The 16324-nt window shown below is 39.4% G+C and overlaps 1 protein-coding gene across 3 annotated transcripts in view; it reads left to right on the top strand.

The window, feature by feature from the left end:
- VMP1 (vacuole membrane protein 1) overlaps positions 1 to 16324 on the top strand; it is a 71571-nt gene that overhangs the window by 15429 nt on the left and 39818 nt on the right. For 2 of the 3 annotated variants that reach the window (XM_052803377.1, XM_052803378.1), the window contains 2 exons: positions 1064 to 1174; positions 14076 to 14243. In XM_052803377.1, the coding sequence (XP_052659337.1) occupies positions 1064 to 1174; positions 14076 to 14243 (279 nt within the window). Of the gene's footprint in view, positions 1 to 1063; positions 1175 to 8191; positions 8214 to 14075; positions 14244 to 16324 lie in introns of those variants that run through there. The other variant, XM_052803379.1, reaches the window with a different exon arrangement.

Raw genomic sequence — 16324 nt, 5'->3', positions numbered from 1 at the left:
CCTCTGCTGTGCCAAGGCTTGGCAGAGTGATCCTGCTCAAGGTTTCCTTGAGCCTGCTGGGAACAAACCTGTGCCTCTGGGACTGGCGAGGCGAGCGTGACCTGCAGCGGTGAGCCAGTGCTTGGAGCTCCTGTTACAGGTGGTCTCAGCTGAGTGTGCCAGCAGGTATCTGTCCATCCCTCTTCCTCCAGAGCTCCTTCCCTAAAGTACCTGTCCTGGTAGTGCCTCTACCTATCTCTGTGCACCGTCTACATATACGTGAATATGAGCCACTTTTTTTCAAAAGCATACTCAAAATAGTAAAGCATACTTGCGGTTTTCACTTGGCATTTTCAGGACCTTTTTACACTCTGGCAGAGTGAAGCCTGGTAAACATCTTGGTGCTGTTGGTCCATGGATGGTATAAAATGGCACCTCTTCTTGGGGCTGTGGTACAGACAAGTTGATGGCCTGGCTCATCCTCTTAGTGTTGCTTTCATGGCAGTTAGAGGGAGATATTGCTTCCTGTTTCTCCAGTGTACCCAACTGGACTTCTTATGTCCAGACTTTCCCATATCCCCTCATTTATGCGTGTAACACACAACCAACATTTTAATCTTTTCTTAAAAGTAACAAACCTGGTTACTCACTGGTCCAAGATAAAACATTCAACAGACTAACGGAGAGTGCAGCTAATTCTACTCCTTTATTTAATCTGTTCAGGCAATTCCCTGAGCTGTCTGCTCACTGCTTGGGCTCCAGTAGACACTGTCCAGGGCTTGCTGCTCACTGTTCACACCTAGTACGCCTGTTCTGGATTTCAACCCCCTACTACTGAACCTGAATTTTTCATCTATCTCCTTGGAGACTTGCTGATTCTAAGGCGCGTGGGCTTTTCTTTTGAAAGTGCGCTATTTTCTGTACATGTTTGTGCTGTAATTGTAATAAATTGCAAATAGAAGTATCTAGGATTCTATTTCGGTTGTTGTAATCCAGATAACTGTCTGTGGTAGTCTGTAGCTTTAACTTTCTCCCCTAGGAGATATCACCATTCTTGTTTTTTTTCTCTTTTGTGACTTTCCAGTATGTGCGGTATATGGAGAAAAAGTTCTTCTGGTGTGCCTACTGGGTAGGATTAGGCATTCTGTCCTCTGTTGGACTAGGAACAGGTCTCCACACCTTTCTGCTCTATTTGGTAAGGACATTTCCATACCATATTCTTTCTGAATCGAGTATTTTAATTGTTGCACATTTTTATATATGTGAATAAAGAATATTCTGTAAGTCCTAAATGTTAAGTACTTCTGAAGGAAAAGAAATGCTTAGTGTAATGCTTCTGGGCACTAGTGAATGCTATTCATGTTTTATACTGTATAACCTTGTTTTGTAGTTTGTATGCTATGTTTGTTGAACTGTAGATATTAGCCTGCTGTTAATCCTCACTTTGAAACAATGAGTCAACATCTGCAAGGTCTATCCTCTAATTTCCTAATTTAAATGAAATATTTTCTAGTGTGTGCAGCTCAAATGTTCCCATTTAAAATTTTTCAGCATACTCTTTTTCTTAGTAGCTTAAAATGATCATTTTTCTAGCTGAAACCACCGAAATAGGCAGCTATATTAAAGTTCAGTCTATTAATTTTGCTTTGAAAATAATAGCAAGAAAAATGTTTGTCTACAAAGATAAAATAATGCCTGTTCTGAAAATTTGTATGATGTTGTTTATCTCAACTTAGCTAGGAAAGTTAGGGAAACGTTTGGGTGTGTTTTGCTTTTGGCCATTGGATTAGTTCCTTGTTTATGAAACCACTGTCCTGTATTTAAGAAAAGGATTCGTGGCCACAAAATAATTAAAACCAGTTTATGCAACAAATGTCATCTTGTATTTGGAACAATTACAGATGTTTACTTTCAGAACTGCTTTAATCATTAACAATAACACAGAAAACACTACAAGAAACAAGAAACTCGTGCTTTTCCACACAGCAGGGCAATGCCTGTTAGATCGAACGGCATCTGTATGGGCTGCATTTGCAGTAGTCTTAGACTTACTCTTAGTGTAGCTTCTCTCCTAAAGACTGTGGAGGCAGAAAGTGCAGAGAAAGGAAACTATTGCTAAACAGAAACAAGCTTATGCATGCACGGCCTTCTAGACAAAAATATTACTGTCGGTCTAAATGATTGGAAATGGAAATTCAGTAAAGCCAATGAACACAGCATCTAAACATTTTTATGTAACACTGGATAGCGCTTAGCAGTGAATTGACAATGTACAGGTCTTTCTGACTTGCAGAGACGATGCTGTTAATAGCTTAGGGACAGTAAGACACACGGGCTGGACAGAGGCAGAATCCATCAAAATCATCAGTCCTGAACTGAGGTGCTCTGTCTCGCTGGAGAGGCAAACCAGCATCGAGTGATGCATGAGGTGGAGTCAGGCTCACAAACTCAGCTCACTTTGGGTTCTCTGCCAACCTACGGTGGGAGTAAAAATGCAGCAGGATGGGATCACCAGCTATTCAGCAGGACAGAGGGAGGAAGGGAAAGTATAGCAATTCCAAGTTTGCTGCAGAAATCATTGGTCATGATTTAAATCAGCAAGCAGGAGACAGTTTAAATGATAGATTTTAATCTTGTTGTGCTTTTTCTATGTTTTATTAGGCTATCAACCAGTGAGAGTCAACTTAAGATTCCCTCTGACCAAAGATTTCATGTATTTAGACATCCTCTTTGAAGCACTTTGGAGAGCTTATTGTGCAGTTCCTATTCTTAATTTTTTACATGTGTCAGAAATCCAGTAAATGAGAAACATTATCCACCATTTCTAAACTGTATTTGAAAGTGGGTAGTGTTTCTTTACTGTACATTGATCTGACACAGGGCAGCAAGAGTGCTGTCATTTTATACCCTAGGCCACTGCAAGATGATTTTGTCACATAAAGAAGTCTTCATAAGACAGCACCACTTCTTTTTTCCTCTAAGAAGGTGGAATGAATTGACCTTTCTTTTACTCTGTATTTAAAAATCCAGATGTTTAAATAGTTCTAAATTACTTTAATAGAACACAAATTAAATTTCATAACATATAACTTACGTTTTCCTGTGGGGTATGTGAACCTAGTGGATGTATTAAGGCCATGACCTGAGCTGACTTTAAAGAACCATATATACAAAATATAACTTCTCTATTGGCTTATTAATATAATTTGTGGTGGGTGTATAGGAGGTGAACAGCTTTGCAAAGATTGTAGGGAGGTGCACCACCTAGGAAAAGAAATTTAGTTTAATATTGTTAGCGAAGATATTTATTTGGAATGTAAGAGGCAAGGTTTCACGTAACTTTGTTAGGGGAAAAAACCAGACAAAATAGATTTCACTGAATAATTAGAAGGTGGTTATAGAATAAAATGTAATAAAACTATACCAGCAGCATCTAATGTGTAACAATACAGGAGAAATACTTGTTTGCTTTAAATATGTAAGGCAGATAAGCATGTTTCCATTACATTGAGGGAATTCCATAAAGGCAGTGAGTGTAGGAAGAAGGAGAAGCAAGTATTAATTTTTCTCTTTTCTCCTGTGCAAGCTTTAGTGGTTAGCATGGACTGTAAATTTAGGACAATTGCACTTTCTGGGCACCGAAGGCTTGTCTGAACACTGAATGGTTCATAATTTGGTGGAATATGTGTGGCTCTGTAGCCACTAGATGGCACTGGGAGTGTAAAAACGGAAGTTTATTGCCCTAACAGTGTGTTGCCATCTTAAGTACCTGAACTGTTAATATTCTTGTCAGTACAGCTATATCAGCAATATCTGTACATAACATGCTATCAATGTAGTAATACACTCCTTAATGTCTCCTCAGTTTGAGTCTGCACCTTGTGTGAAAGGGAACACGGAGTACTAACTTAAGGCTGTTGGTACAACTTCTAAGGGTAAATTGTTTCAGAATACTATTCTGGATTTCACCCATCTGGAAACAATGCAATTAGGAGCTCCAGCTTTCAAAAGGAGGAGTTTTAAACTAATTTGCTTTGTTAGTTGTGCAGTAGTTGCCTCTAAAAGTAGAAATACGATAGGTTAAGTGGGGAACTCGCTATATTAACTTTTACATTACTGTATATCTAGTTTTCATGTTCCCTATACTTTAATTACATTTCTTCATTGTGACAAAACTTACTCTTCTATTGATTCAAAGAAATAAAAGTTACAAAGCAGCAAATCCTCTTCTGCTTTAGTGCCTGGGTTTGCTGGCAATAGAGAATAGACTCAGTAAGTGTTTTAAAATTGCTTATAATTAATTGCTCATTTTAAATCTGTGTGTACAGTGAGATTGTTGGGAATGCAATTACATGCTTAGAGAACAATGCTCTTGGGCCCACCCATGTGCTGCTGAGCTCTTGTTGATGCTTGCAGTATTATCTCTGCCATTAAGGGCCAACGGGTAGGAATTGATGGCATGTAGGCACCTGTTCAGACAGTGTGCCTGAATTTCTTCAGCTGTGACACAGGTGCATCTTTCTTTAAATATAGCCTTCCATTTACTGCATACAACTATTTTCATATCAAACCGTTCATAAGCACAGCCTGTTAGCTGGGCAAATCATAGAAGTAGTTATGCAATAGATGCAGTGTATGAATGACTCTGGATGTTTGCTTTCCCTGGCCTGGTTAGCTGTTTTTCCAGTGTTGAAAACTATCATTTGTCTGGATTCTTCAGAGCATCTCTCCCCAGCCGCTTTTTGCAGCGGCATGAATTCAAGTGCCAGGAGAGATCCTGGGGTTAGCTGAGAAGAGATTACTTGGAAACAGTTTGCTTAAGGTAGATTTTAGAGTCTAAAGCAGTCTCAGTGTGTGCGTGGGGGGGATGTTACTGCTCCTGGTTCACATCTGATTTGGATTTTGTTGGTCACTAGAATATTCTTGCTGCATACGTCTTGGTGTAGGAGGGAGAGGTCAATTTTGTTAGTTTGATAATGGGCTTTTTATTGTTATTTCTGTGATTCAAGAACTTTCTCTATGTTATAAAGGGTCTGTACATTGTCTGCTGTGTTGTTAGTTCCTAGTTTAATGCTGCTTCCTTAGTTGTAGCTGGCACTAAATGTAAAATTTGACATGGCTTTTCGGGAAACAATTCTCGTGCTGCAGATTGGCACTGAGATAAGGGCTGGCACAGAACAGATCTTCAACAAAGAAATAGGGAAGCAGGCCACTCTTCCAAGAGTCTTTTTTATTCTGACACTTTCAAAACAAGTCTGCTGGCTTATTTTCCCAAAGTCTATTAAAGGTTTTTCACAATTCTTTAAAAACAACACTTTAAAAATAGTAATTGTGATGTGGCTCTGTAGGAAATAAAACTATTATGAATAACGACTCTAAATACTGTTTTTAGCAGCACGCAATTTTTCTTCTTGGTCCTGAGATGTTTTCTCTTCTGTTGGTGGTATATTAAAATACAAATGGCATGAATCACCTAATTACCAAAAGAAGATGACTGAGGGTAACTCATCAGGAATTTCTTGCGTTTGTACATCTTGGAGAGGTCTGTTTGCTGCTGCAAAATGAAATGAATGAGCTGCCGGAGGGCCGGTGGGCAGCGGGCTCTGGCGGAGCAGGAGACGCTAGGTGGAGTGCGTGGTTGGGACCGCGCCACCATTGCCATCTTCACCCAATGCTCTGCCTCGTGATTTGGTTTCACTTCAGCTCTGGCAAATGGATTGCAAAAGATGCGGCCGAGGCAAACAAAATCAGCTTAGAGTTAATGCCTATCAAAAAGCCTTGCGCGGGAAGCGGGTGATAAATGTCCCTTCTGTGTATGGTCTGTTATAATCTGTAATGGTGGGGGATGAATGGAAGCGAATTCCTTCAGGTCAGAAGTGCAGAGCGAGCTTTTGGCTGTTTGCATTTGTTTGTGTTTTTTGTTTCTTAAATATGGATCTCTGCTTGCTCGCTGATAGAGCCAAGTGGAGCAACTGCTGAAAAGGTTTTTGCTGGTGGCCGGGTTGCGGACTAGCACAAACAGGAAACGTGAGGTACAATAGGAATGTTTTGTGTGCGGAGGTCACACAAGAGTTCGAATTTTTTCAGAACTGTAATACGTGGGTTTGTCACTTGATTCTTACCAGGGTGTTCTGTAGCAGAGTGGAAGAGAGGACAGCAATAATTTCAGGCCATGAAAAAAGAACAGAAAACTGCCTTTAAAGAGAAGTGAATTGGAAAGACAGTGTCCTTATTGACAGTGCTGGCTTCAGAGAGCTGGTTTGAGTTTATCTGGGTTTGAGGGTTCAATGTCCTGCTTTTGTTCTGAATTGGTACCGGAGTTTGGCTTTGGTGTGGGGTCACATTCTGGCCTCCTGAAAGTGTGGTGCTTTGCAGCTGACATGAGCTGTGTTTTGGCCCTATCTGAATTTGTATAGGTTAGAATCTGAAGATTTAAAATCCAGATACCTTGTGCAATAATAAGCCCATTAGCTTTAAAAAAAAAAAAAAAGAGGAGGTGGTTGGTGTAAATAATTAAAAAAAAAACCAACCACAAATAAAAAACACCTTTTCCTGCCAGGACTACTGAAGACTTTTTAATCAAACTTGATTCCTTTTAGTTAACTGGTTCCAGGAGCTGAGTTTGTAAAGAGACTCATGATAAAATTATTAGAGTGGTTCTAAAACAAGAAGCTTCCAAAACAGGGCTTACTCCACTTTTATGAAGTAGACAGAATAATTTGGAAATCCACAGAACTTAGTCTCATTTTTTTCTCCATTTATTTACTTGTGACTTTAGTAAAGGAGTATTTTCGTAGTGATTGTCAACTTCGGGAGAAGTTTTGCTCTTTCCATGTGGATCCTTCAAAACTAGTGTGAGTAACCCAGAAAACTATGGGTTCTGTGTGTAAAGGAAAAAGTGAGAAACAAAGGCTGAGCTGCCTCAGCCAGGTGGGAGGGTGCAGCAGTGCTCCCCTTCCCAGTGCTGAATTATTTTTGTTAAGCGAGGTGTTCATTTCCAGTCCACACTGTTCTTCAATTCACATGTCAACCTGAAAGCCTAAAACAAATGAAATAAACGGTTCTGTCTAATATCTGTGCTCAGATTACTGCTATTGACTTGTTAAGGTAGTTGAAAGAAAAATACAGGGTGGGTGCAGAAGACAGAAATTAATTCTAAAGTAAGTTGAAATGGATCCTGTTTGTGTGAGGGTTGTTTGTGACTCTTACTCTCTCATTTGTTTCCTTCATGCCTTTCAACCTACTTCCTCCAGCTGTCCTAAGCTTTTTACAATGAACTGAAACATCCTGGAATACTTGAATCAACATATAACTTAAAAAAAAAAAAAAAAAATCACTTTTGCCAACCATCTCTTGATGGCAACTCCTGCTTATAGCTTGCATGGGCTCTGTTCTGCTTGAAACTGCAGCGTTGATATTAGTGCACTGATGAACTGGAAGTGTCCAATGAATTAAACTGGACACTGCTGCCAGATTAGTTGTGTTACCTGGATGTTTCTTAAATCTTCTGGTGGCTTGCTTGCATTTAAAAAAACCTGAGATGAAAAATGGTATGTTCAAGGAGAAATATGTTCATTTGGAGTCTTAGTCTTTCGAAGTGCACCCATTGTTGTGTATGTCAGATACCAACAGATACCTGCAGAGAACAAAACCGGTGCCTCTGGTTTAGATTGTGCTGTGGAAGAACAATCCCTGCTGCAGCTCAGCCTGAGAGATTGCGGTCTGAGCCCCAAGCCCCCAGTCTGGTGCATTAACGTGAGTTGAAATTGATGGTGGTTTAAGTTCTGGTGCCAGCCTGGCAACTGCCAAGCAAACGCTGCTGGTCCCGCTGCCCTGCTCCGAGGGTGGTAACCTCTGGCGTAGGGGCTGGTGGAACAGCTGGAAGCAATAACCTCCCATATTGCCCCACCATGAATTGCTGGACCTCATGAGTCAGAGCCCGAAATGGTGTGACTGCAAGTTCCATATATGGCCTCCAGTGCTGCTGAAAGTGGCGTACGTCAGAGTCTGGATGGTTTATCTAAAGCTGGAACTGTGGCAATAAACAGCTAATGTGAAGCACCTCCATCTGTGCAGGATTAGCTTGCTCCAACTTTTCAGAAGTCCACAAAATATTGATGTCATACTAGTATTTAAGCTATATTTGAGTGTCTTGGCCAGCCATAGTGATTTGAACTTGCACCAAGCTGAGGAGTTAGTAAGATGATAGGTACGCCCTTTTCTTCCTTTTGAAGGTTGATGGACTTTACCTTTTAGATGCTGATGCCTTATTTTCGTTATCTGCTCTTGACTTCCTCGTCACTGGTTCCATGTCTCATAACTCTGCTGGGAGGTCACGTTCTGCTTTCTCCTCATTTGCTCCCTTGGAGTTTCTGCTCTTTTTTTTTTTTTATGCACAGCCTGAACTTTATACTTTTTATGTCACTGCTTCCTTAAACAGGCTGGAAATAATGATAACAGTGCAAGACGATCTCTAATTGGAGACGTTAAAGCCAGTCATCACTACTAGTGTCAATTTGAATAGATGCTGTGATTTATTCTTCAGAAATAATAAGTGGGTGGCTAGGGAAGGGCAAGGAGAGAATGCTGACAGATTATTTTTGTCTTCTGTCAGCACCAGAGCATAAACTTGGATTCTTCCAATTGTGTCTTTCCCTGACATGAGTCTATTTGCTCCTATAGAAAGTAGCGTGGGCACAGCCTTACAAAACATCTGCTTTTCATGTTACTCCTCAAAGTAGCAACGTGGCCCTGTTATGCATGCAGTGGTACCACGTGCCTGCTCTCTCGGTGGTTCTTGTTCAGTCATATTCAGAGCTTGTGGCTCATCGTTTGGAATTTCCATCAGCTCTGCACTGTGGGGCAAGGCTTGACTGAAGTGGGAATAGAAACTTGGTAACAGACACATGATTGTAAAATTAATACATCGCTTGAAATGCCATGACGGTCTGCTAAAACTAGTCCTGACTGCTTGATGGATGTTTGTGTCACTTGAGGATGCTCTAGGTACAGGGTCCTTCTTCATTCTGAGCCCTGTTTTACCGTCAGCGCTGCATACCAGACGTTGTATAAAATCACGAGACATTTTAATCTTGTAACACAGACAGACAGACTAGATTGACATATTTACTAGCCACCTCCAGATCAAGCTTTTCTCTCTTAATCACAGAGCAGTTTTCTTTGTGGGTAGTTGTCCACGGCTCTTGAAGATAAAAAAGATGCTGTAACATGGTGTTACTTTCTTGAGAGGTGTAATGACTTCATAGATAAGTATGAGATGAGTCGCAGCCTGGGGCAACGCTTGCAGGATGTTTCCCATGAGAAGCAAGCTTTTGTTTTTCCAATTTATCTTAATCAAATATAGCATGACATGTTTCCCCCCTGTGGAAGGGCTGAGTCTTGAACCCAGTATGAAAAGCAGTGTATCCATGGAGGAAAACAGATTTTTAGCACATTAAGTTCAGCAATGAGTTCAGTGTAATATTTTTCTTGCTGGCAGACATATCACTTTTCTTTGTGAAATGTTTCTAAATTACAGCCCGTCTAAAATTATATCTTCCCCCAAAATAAAAGGTTAAAATTAGATGTAGTTGTTCTTGTGCTCATATCACTTCAGCAGGGTGGCTGTTCTGTGAAGGGGCATGTGAGAAACCAACACTTGATACGGAGTTTGTTTATAGCTTTAATTGTGTTCACAGGCTAGGTGCAGGGAATGATTAATAATGTGAAAATATGATTCATTTTTAATTGGGTATTCAGTCATTTTTCCTTATGGTAAAGACTCTTCTGTTGTAAGAATTATACATATCAGCATGTTTTTAAGGATTTTAACTTCCTGATTTTTTTTACATGTGCCTGCCGTCTCTTTCTACTTGCACTGATGAATTTCCAAGCATAATTTATAGATAAAAAGATTATACTTTCTAGAAATTTCATAATACAGCATTTAAAGTAACTTATTTCTAAGCATTAGCAGTGTCTAAGTTGGGTGCCTTCAATCACTGAACTAAAACTTCTCTGAAGGCCTGTGAGTTCAAGAGTTCAAGGTTACCTTCGATGAGACATTAGAGTTGTGTAGATAGGGATTTCCAAACTCCCCTAAATTACTATTGCTAAAAAATAGATTTATGTTGAGTTGATCTTGATGACCAGATCTTGTCTTGTTTGATTTGTAAATTGTACAGATATTTCTAACAAATCGCATTCCAGCCTAACCACAGGCTCCTTCTGGTCGTCAGTAGTGGCGAGCAAATGTTTCTCACCCGAGTCAGCAGAATGTTTCTCAATTTCTTCTGTTAGCCCTTGTTAGTGCCTCCTGCAATTTAAAAGGAAAAAAAAAAAAATCATTGGAAGAGGTTGAGGGAAAGACAGTTGGTGTTCAGGATCTTACATGCCTTGAATTTCAGCGACTCTTCCTGGTTTGGCAAGCAGTGTGTCTACTAAATCGCCTGGGTTTAGTATTTGTTGTCTGGTATGACAGGGTTTGAAGTAGTTTTGCAAATGCCCTTTTCAAAGGTAGAGCTGCAGTTAGAGTCGAAGAGGGGATATCTTGGAGGCTCTCCTAAAGTGTTGAAATAAACTGAGCTATTGCAGAGAGGCAAAGCACTCGGAGTATTTACTGCAGCCCCACGTGGAGGAGGAGGAGAGGGTGGAGGAGGTATTATTTGTGAAGAGGACTGAAAAGTTGTATGAGAATTAATCCTTCTGGTGCAGGGAGGAGTACAGAGAAAACATCTGAGTGTATATTGACTGGGATTTTCCAAAGATGGCACCTAAAGCTCCTTTGAAGTTGGTTTCCTGTTCCATTTCAGAGTTAAACAGTCACCATTGCTAAACATAAAGCAAAATGGCACCTCTCTTACGAAACATCCAGCGACCCTCCCACTCTTCCTCCCCCCACCCATTGCAACCATGGTCCTGTTTAGCCAGCCATTGTTTTGAGGTGCTTGGTAACCATGGCTTTGTGAAAGTATAATGCTCTATGTGAGCTTTCAGAGCTAAGCTAGAACAAAAGCAGATGTCAGAGATGTTGCATGCAGCCTGCCAAGCTGTGAGACGTCGTCCATTTGACTAGCAGGACAGCTGGGCTCCGCTGCCAGAGGAGGACACAGGATTGTTCTGCTTTCCTTTGGCTCGCTCTGAGTTCCAATACTCCACACTTCATCACTCTAAATGAACCGTTTATGCTTTATTTCTTATTCCAGTTAAAATGTGGCTTCTGTGGGTTCCATAACTCCAACTTTTTTCCATTATAGAATTGTTTACATTGCAGTGGATGAATTATGTTCGACTGGCGTAGTCTTCAGGTGGCTCATGGGCCGTTTACAGCTGCTTTGTGAAATGCCTTTTTTTCCATTGGCGGCTACTTGTAAAATTTTTTCTTTTGCAGACGTTTGTTGAGACCGGGAGAGCTCTCTTAACAGGAGGCAATGTTTTGAGACCATTAAGCCATTTCAAGGATGGCAACTCTGTTGAGAAGCTGCTCATGGCAAGAAGCTCATGCAGCAGTCCGCTGTTAGGCATTTTGTCATTGCTTGCTCTCCTGAGATTGTACGGTCTTCTTTACACACCCTGCGTGCAGTCAGAGAAGAAATGCTGGTAATGCCATCACTGAAACCTTGCAAGGGTGTGGGGCCCTCACTATAGTAGCGACTAAATTTGTCTCTTACTATTATAAAGCTGAAACTAACAGTCTCCCATCGCAGCTGGCTGTAGTTACACTGTAGTGTGGTATGTCTTCCAAATTTTGTGGAACTGAAAACCATACTTCTTGATTCACACACCGTATCTCACTGCCTTGGCAACGACCTTACCCTTACTCTCAAGGGAACGTAGGAAATGGTCATTTACAACTCAAGTACGGGGGGATTTTCTCCATGCAAATTTGCTATTCAAGAGAATTTTATTGCTGATTTCTGCAGGTGAAAACCATTAATTTAAGGAAGATGGCTTGAGACCTTTTTTGTCCCAAGGTAGCTGTCAGACTGGGGAGCGGCAAGCAGGGGGTGGGATTAAATACCCTAAGTTTCAGAGTACGATGGAAAAGGAGGTTCCCAGGTTTGCCATAAATGTACTTTACAGTTTTAGGAAAGTTTCAACTCTCTTTAAGTCTGTCCTTGATGAGTAAAATAGAGATATGTTATTTGTTTAGATATGAAGCTGCTGGGGACAGGGATGATCTAGCTGCAAGTACCAAAAAGGAGTTAGTTGCCATTGGAGCCTATAGAAATGTCAATAGTATACGTTATTAGTCATCGGTTCATTCATCCATTCTTTGTTCTCCCTTCCATATCAAAATCACTCTTGTGTGTCAATTTCTGGATCCTCTCTTTTCCAGTTTTACTTCAATGAACCTTTGTTTTTCTTTTTCTTCTCATTTATCATCTCAGCAGGCTGCATCTATGTATTCATATAATCCAAAGTATGCCAAAGCACTTTGAATTAGTCTCCTGTAAAGTAACAAGGAATAAATAAAAGAATTTGCTTGGTATCAGAGCAGCTTGTCTTGCACCAGTTGCATGCCAGAAGAATGGTTTTATTTTGAATTGTTTACATATGACAACAGTAGTCGCAGCTGTCGTATAGAAAAATATAACTGGTATTTTTTTCAACATTCTTACTTCACTGCCACTAAAAAATTACAGTATCAATGTAACTGCATAAGTCCAGTGCTCTGGTCTCTTCAGTGGGACCTGAAATGTTGACGTGAATGAACCCAACTAAAATCTTCTTCCCAGCAAGTCTAGAAAAAGCAATGGAGCTTCACCTTTTGTGTGAGACCTGCTGTGGAATTTCACCCTTTAATGTGCAAATGAAGCCTGCAGGGTCCTCTGAATATATCTCTGGCTCCTGCATTTCAAAGTGAGCTTTGGAAGCCTTGTGCAGGGGAATGGCTGTGCTGAGGTCTATCACACTTTCCTTCGTTATTCTGTAATGAATTTAGCTTTGATTTGGGTGGGGGGTATCAGGCTCCCTTATTGGTCTAATAAAACGTGACTCATCTAAAGAAAAAACATAGAAGAAAATTGTTGACGATATGGTTCCCAACGTGATGTCAAAATCCATCAAATAATAGCAGAAGTTAAGGTTCATATAAATTGTTCTGCATGTAAAGAAAACTTTAAAATTTATTTAAATCTGTGACTTTATGAAAAGACCTTAGTTTAACTCAGTACTTTTTTTTGTTTTCCTCCTTCTTTCCCAGACAATGTTTCCCTGACCTTTTGCTAAGTGATTTCTTTTTTAGCTACAATGTCTAGTGTTCAGGCCATAGACTATTTGAATTGCTTCTTGCTCCTTTTGTATTAAAATAATGGCAATTCTTTCAGGATTTTAAAGTATGTAGCAGTTCAATTCTTGAATAGATTTTTATGCTAGTTTTATTTGGAGGTCTGTCTAAAAAAATCTTGTAATGTAAGATGGAGACTAGAAGGAGTTCAATTATATGGCATTTAAATAATGTTTAAGTTTTGAATTGTATTTCAAACCATTTTTAGCAAACAGCAGTAAGGTCACTTTCTTGCATATGCAGAAAAACTGACGCAAATTAAGCAACTGGTTTATGGAGAAATATCCCAAAGTTAAGAAGGTCCGCTGTTAAGGTGTCATAAAGTCCCAGTCATTAAAAAAAAAAATTAACATAAAATTTAAATGCTTCCATCCTCTAAAAGCAACAGTAGGGAAAACACCTGCTCTAATAAAGCTGTAGGTCATAAATACCTTGAGGAGAACATTGTAAAGTTTTGAAAATTTTCCTGTTTTTTACAAAGTAAGGATTCTTATTTCACCTTGGCAACCTCATACTACTGTACAATGGCATGGCAAAAGCTGAAAGGCTCCTTAGCATTTTTAGTGGATCACAAGAAGGATTTTTTTTTTTTTTGAAAGAGCATTAATAGCTCAACATTGCACTTCAGATGGTCTAAAAAAAAAAAAACAACTCCAACATTTTACATATATAACATTATTAATGGCCAAAGTGAGAAACACTAAGTTTTAGCCTTAGCTCCTTGCATCAGGGACAAATGTGGGTTTTTAATTTTAACTTTTATTATAACTAACATAAAATGCATTTGAAATCACTTGTGTTTTTTCAGGGTCCACACATAGCATCAGTTACTCTTGCTGCATATGAATGTAACTCAGTTAATTTTCCTGAGCCTCCTTACCCGGATCAAATTATCTGTCCTGATGAGGAGACGACTGAAGGATCCATCTCTTTATGGGCTATCATCTCAAAAGTTAGGCTGGAGGCCTGCATGTGGGTAAGGTTTGGCTTATAAAACTTAAGCACTTTTAACTTATACACTTAATTTCTGTGTCCAGCCATACACAAAAATTCCTGAATTAGCAAAATAGTGATGGCTTACACTGCCAACAGTAGCATGTATGTTTGCAATGTGAATAGATGCCTTCCTGATCAACCCTCTTGCCCTGGATAATTTTAATGTCCTTTAAAGAGAAGCAATAGGCTGCTTCTTATATTACTGGGCTATCTTATCAACTGCAGTGTTGACTACTTTTCTAAATGCTAGCAGAGAATGCTCATGTACTTCAAAGCTGTTGATGTAAAAGGTAAGTTTCAGAAAGGGTATCTGCATCCCAAATGAACTTGCAGCTGTCAGGTCTTGCACTGCATGCAGTTAAGCGATAAATAATTTCAAAAATCTTGAGCCTGTAACTTGAGTGAAGTTGCAGTTACGGATATGAAGGACTCGGGCCCTAATATCATAGCCGAAATGTTTTTCTGGGTTGCATCGATAGATTGGATTCAATAAGAGAGTGTTATGTTGCACATTTTTATGTATTTTATTTCTGTTTCTCTGCCTGTTTCCATCATGGCAAACTTTTCACTTAAAACAGGAAAAGCAGGGTAGCTTTTAAGTGAATCAGGATCTTAGGAAATGCTGTCATTGGAACTTCCTTTCCATTTTCCTTTTTTTGCCCTCTGCAGCTTTTTTATATAAGTTTGATTTTTGGAGGATTTTGGTCAGCTAAGATGTTTTTTTCATTACATGTAGATTATTTTGGATTGCAGTTTACACAGATGCATCTGCTGTGAACTGCATGCCAAATTAACTTTATTTTACTACTGACTTCCTGTTCTAGCAGATGATTTAATTATTAAATTCTTGGTTGTCCATTTCAAATGTAGAGAGAGGAAGTTCTGAAAATACATGGTATCTGATGTCTGCCCTTGTATTCCTTCTAATGATATGAAAAGATACATTAAGGCAACTTTGGTCACTACCACAGCTTGTAAAATTATCAGCAGCTGTGTTACTTACAAAAATTCCAGTTAGGTTGTGTGCATTACAGACTAAAGTAATGTGTAGCACTACCAGCGTCAAAATAGTAAGAGAGAAATTGGACTTACAGCCCTCTCAAGAAGCAAAGTACATCTTAAATTTCACACTTTCTAATGAGAGGACAGAATTGCCTGAATGCTACGTAAGTAGCTAAACGTACAAGTACTTGTATAAGACCATAAATATAAGATTTCCTTTTATTTTCTTCCTCGTCCCCCTCTGCTTAAGTTTGTTTAATGGAGACTAGAGTAATAAAAATGGCACTTACAATGACATTTCTAGGGTTGCAAAATAAAAATGTAGCTCAGGGTAAACATCCATTGCTTAATCCTCAGCATGTAAAATAACTGAACTATGATGAGAATTAAGTAGTTTAGAAATGAGTTAACAGAGTTGCAAGGATTGAAAGCTTGTATCCTTCTGAGCAGCCATGAGGGAGAACAAATAGTACCTTCAGCCGCTCATTTGAGCTGCGTTTCTTAGTTCAGGCTAGGGAAAAGACAAGGGAATTAGGACCAAGCCGGAACGTTTGTATCCCACTCTTTCTCCCCCCCCTTTCTTTCTTCTCGCCTTTGAATTCATTGTCAGCTACCTTTTCACTGAACGCTGTCTCCACTAGATTTTCCCTTGGGAGCATCCTCTGTCTACCAGTGGTGTCTAGTGTAATGTTATGCTTTCTTGGAATGTTTCATGAGTACATAAACATTGCTTGCTAATTTCCTGTAAGCCAAATCAAGTTGGCAATTGCTGCTGCTTCTTCAAGTATGTTTCTTTTGTCCTAATTCCAGTTCACTTTTTATGGAAGCTGTTGAAGAAACTTATTTTTGATTCTGTCACTCTTAAACCAAATGTCCACTTAACAGGAAAGTTACAGTGCCTTTCAGAAAGTGAAAAGGCTGATTATTGCAAATCAAAACCTTTGTAAAAAAGAAATTTAATTTATTTAATTTTCTGCTTTTAAACTGTAATCAGGAGTATTAAGTTTAATTCCTAATCTTGGTATGATTGAATGAGCTCACAAAATATATCTTTTTTTT

This window comes from Harpia harpyja, chromosome 12 (assembly GCF_026419915.1).
Source record: "Harpia harpyja isolate bHarHar1 chromosome 12, bHarHar1 primary haplotype, whole genome shotgun sequence".
Taxonomy (NCBI): domain Eukaryota; kingdom Metazoa; phylum Chordata; class Aves; order Accipitriformes; family Accipitridae; genus Harpia; species Harpia harpyja.
The sequence above is the reverse complement of the archived record's forward strand: the minus strand, read 5'-3'. Positions and strand labels throughout refer to the sequence as shown.